Raw genomic sequence first — 1,116 nt, 5'->3', positions numbered from 1 at the left:
ACACAGCGCAAAAGCCACCCACAGGGACGCTCAAGAGTGGGTACTGAGCTCACTGTTATCCATGAGCTCTCCTTGGGCTGCGGCAGGCAGGAATCAGGGGCAGAGGAAAGGGAGAGAGCTCTGAGGGAGGAGCAACTGCTGAAGGCACTGGGGTATGGGGCCTGGATGGGGTGAGCTCCAGCTGGAGCCATAGAGCCAAGGGCAGGTAAGAGGGGAGGGAGCAGTGCCCACAGCGCTCCTGAGAAGGCCCAGCTGGGAGATTTTGGAAATGGCTCCATAGAGCCTGTGCAGATACTGTGGGAACTGGGGACACAAGAGGGGTGAAGCAAAACTCAGAGATGGAATCTGTGATGCAAGAGAGCCTTTATTACAAGTTCAGGGGAAGAGGATGGAGGTGGCAGAAGGACAGCCCCTGGCCCGAGGCTATCCCCATCTCCCTGCAGAGGTCGGAGGGAAAAGAGCAGGCAGTCAGCACTGGGCTACATCATCACAGAGCAGTGAGTCCTGAAGCAAAGATGGAGCAGAACAAGAAAGTGCTGGTCTCCGTGCAAGTATGAGGTGTCCAAGCACCAGAGCCCAGCACTTCCAAAGGGAGCCTTCCTCATGGCATCAGGTGGGGACATGTTTCTTCAGGAGCTTCTTCAGAACTCTCCTTCAACCGCAGACAGAGGCACTGCTGTGCTTAGCAGGGCCCACAGCTGCCGCTGAGGTATCCCAGACCTCGGCGCAAGCCACCGTATCCACAGCTGCCAAAGCCTCCATAGCCCCCAAAGCCCCCAAGGCCATAAGAGCCACCATAGCCTCCCAGGCCTCCATAGCCCCCAAAGCCGGCACTACGTCCAAAGGTGCCACCCAAGCCAGATCCAACGGCGGGCACTCCTGCTGAGCCAACCACAGCGTTCTGTGGGAAGGAGCTGAGGATGGGCCCGGGGAAGGTGACCACGGAGGCCGGGGGTTGGATCACCACGGTGGAGTCGGGGCACTGGCGCACGCAGAGCTCGTTGTAGCTGTCAGCCAGTGGGGCCGGGGCGGCCACCCCACAGGCAGGGGCACACAGGCTGGAGCAGGACATCTTCCACACAAGCAAGGAGTCCTGCAAAGGGAACCCACAGTGAG

At 59.8% G+C, this 1,116-nt stretch overlaps 1 protein-coding gene across 1 annotated transcript; it reads right to left on the bottom strand.

Annotated features, from left to right (window-relative positions):
* Positions 1–602: 602 nt before the first annotated feature.
* Positions 603–1,090, bottom strand: LOC104917209 (claw keratin-like). Its single transcript, XM_010728376.2, has one exon. The coding sequence runs from the start codon at positions 1,070–1,072 to the stop codon at positions 683–685; it is 390 nt and encodes a 129-aa protein (XP_010726678.1). The 5' UTR covers positions 1,073–1,090; the 3' UTR covers positions 603–682.
* Between the last annotated feature and the right edge of the window lie 26 nt (positions 1,091–1,116).

The sequence above is a fragment of the Meleagris gallopavo genome, unplaced genomic scaffold, assembly GCF_000146605.3.
Source record: "Meleagris gallopavo isolate NT-WF06-2002-E0010 breed Aviagen turkey brand Nicholas breeding stock unplaced genomic scaffold, Turkey_5.1 ChrUn_random_7180001957497, whole genome shotgun sequence".
Classification (NCBI taxonomy): domain Eukaryota; kingdom Metazoa; phylum Chordata; class Aves; order Galliformes; family Phasianidae; genus Meleagris; species Meleagris gallopavo.
Note: the sequence above shows the minus strand (reverse complement) of the source record. Positions and strands in the feature narration are given on the sequence as shown.

Excerpts from the sequence above, each read along its gene's own strand:
- LOC104917209 (XM_010728376.2), bottom strand. The coding sequence starts at position 1,072 with ATGTCCTGCTCCAGCCTGTGTGCCCCTGCCTGTGGGGTGGCCGCCCCG.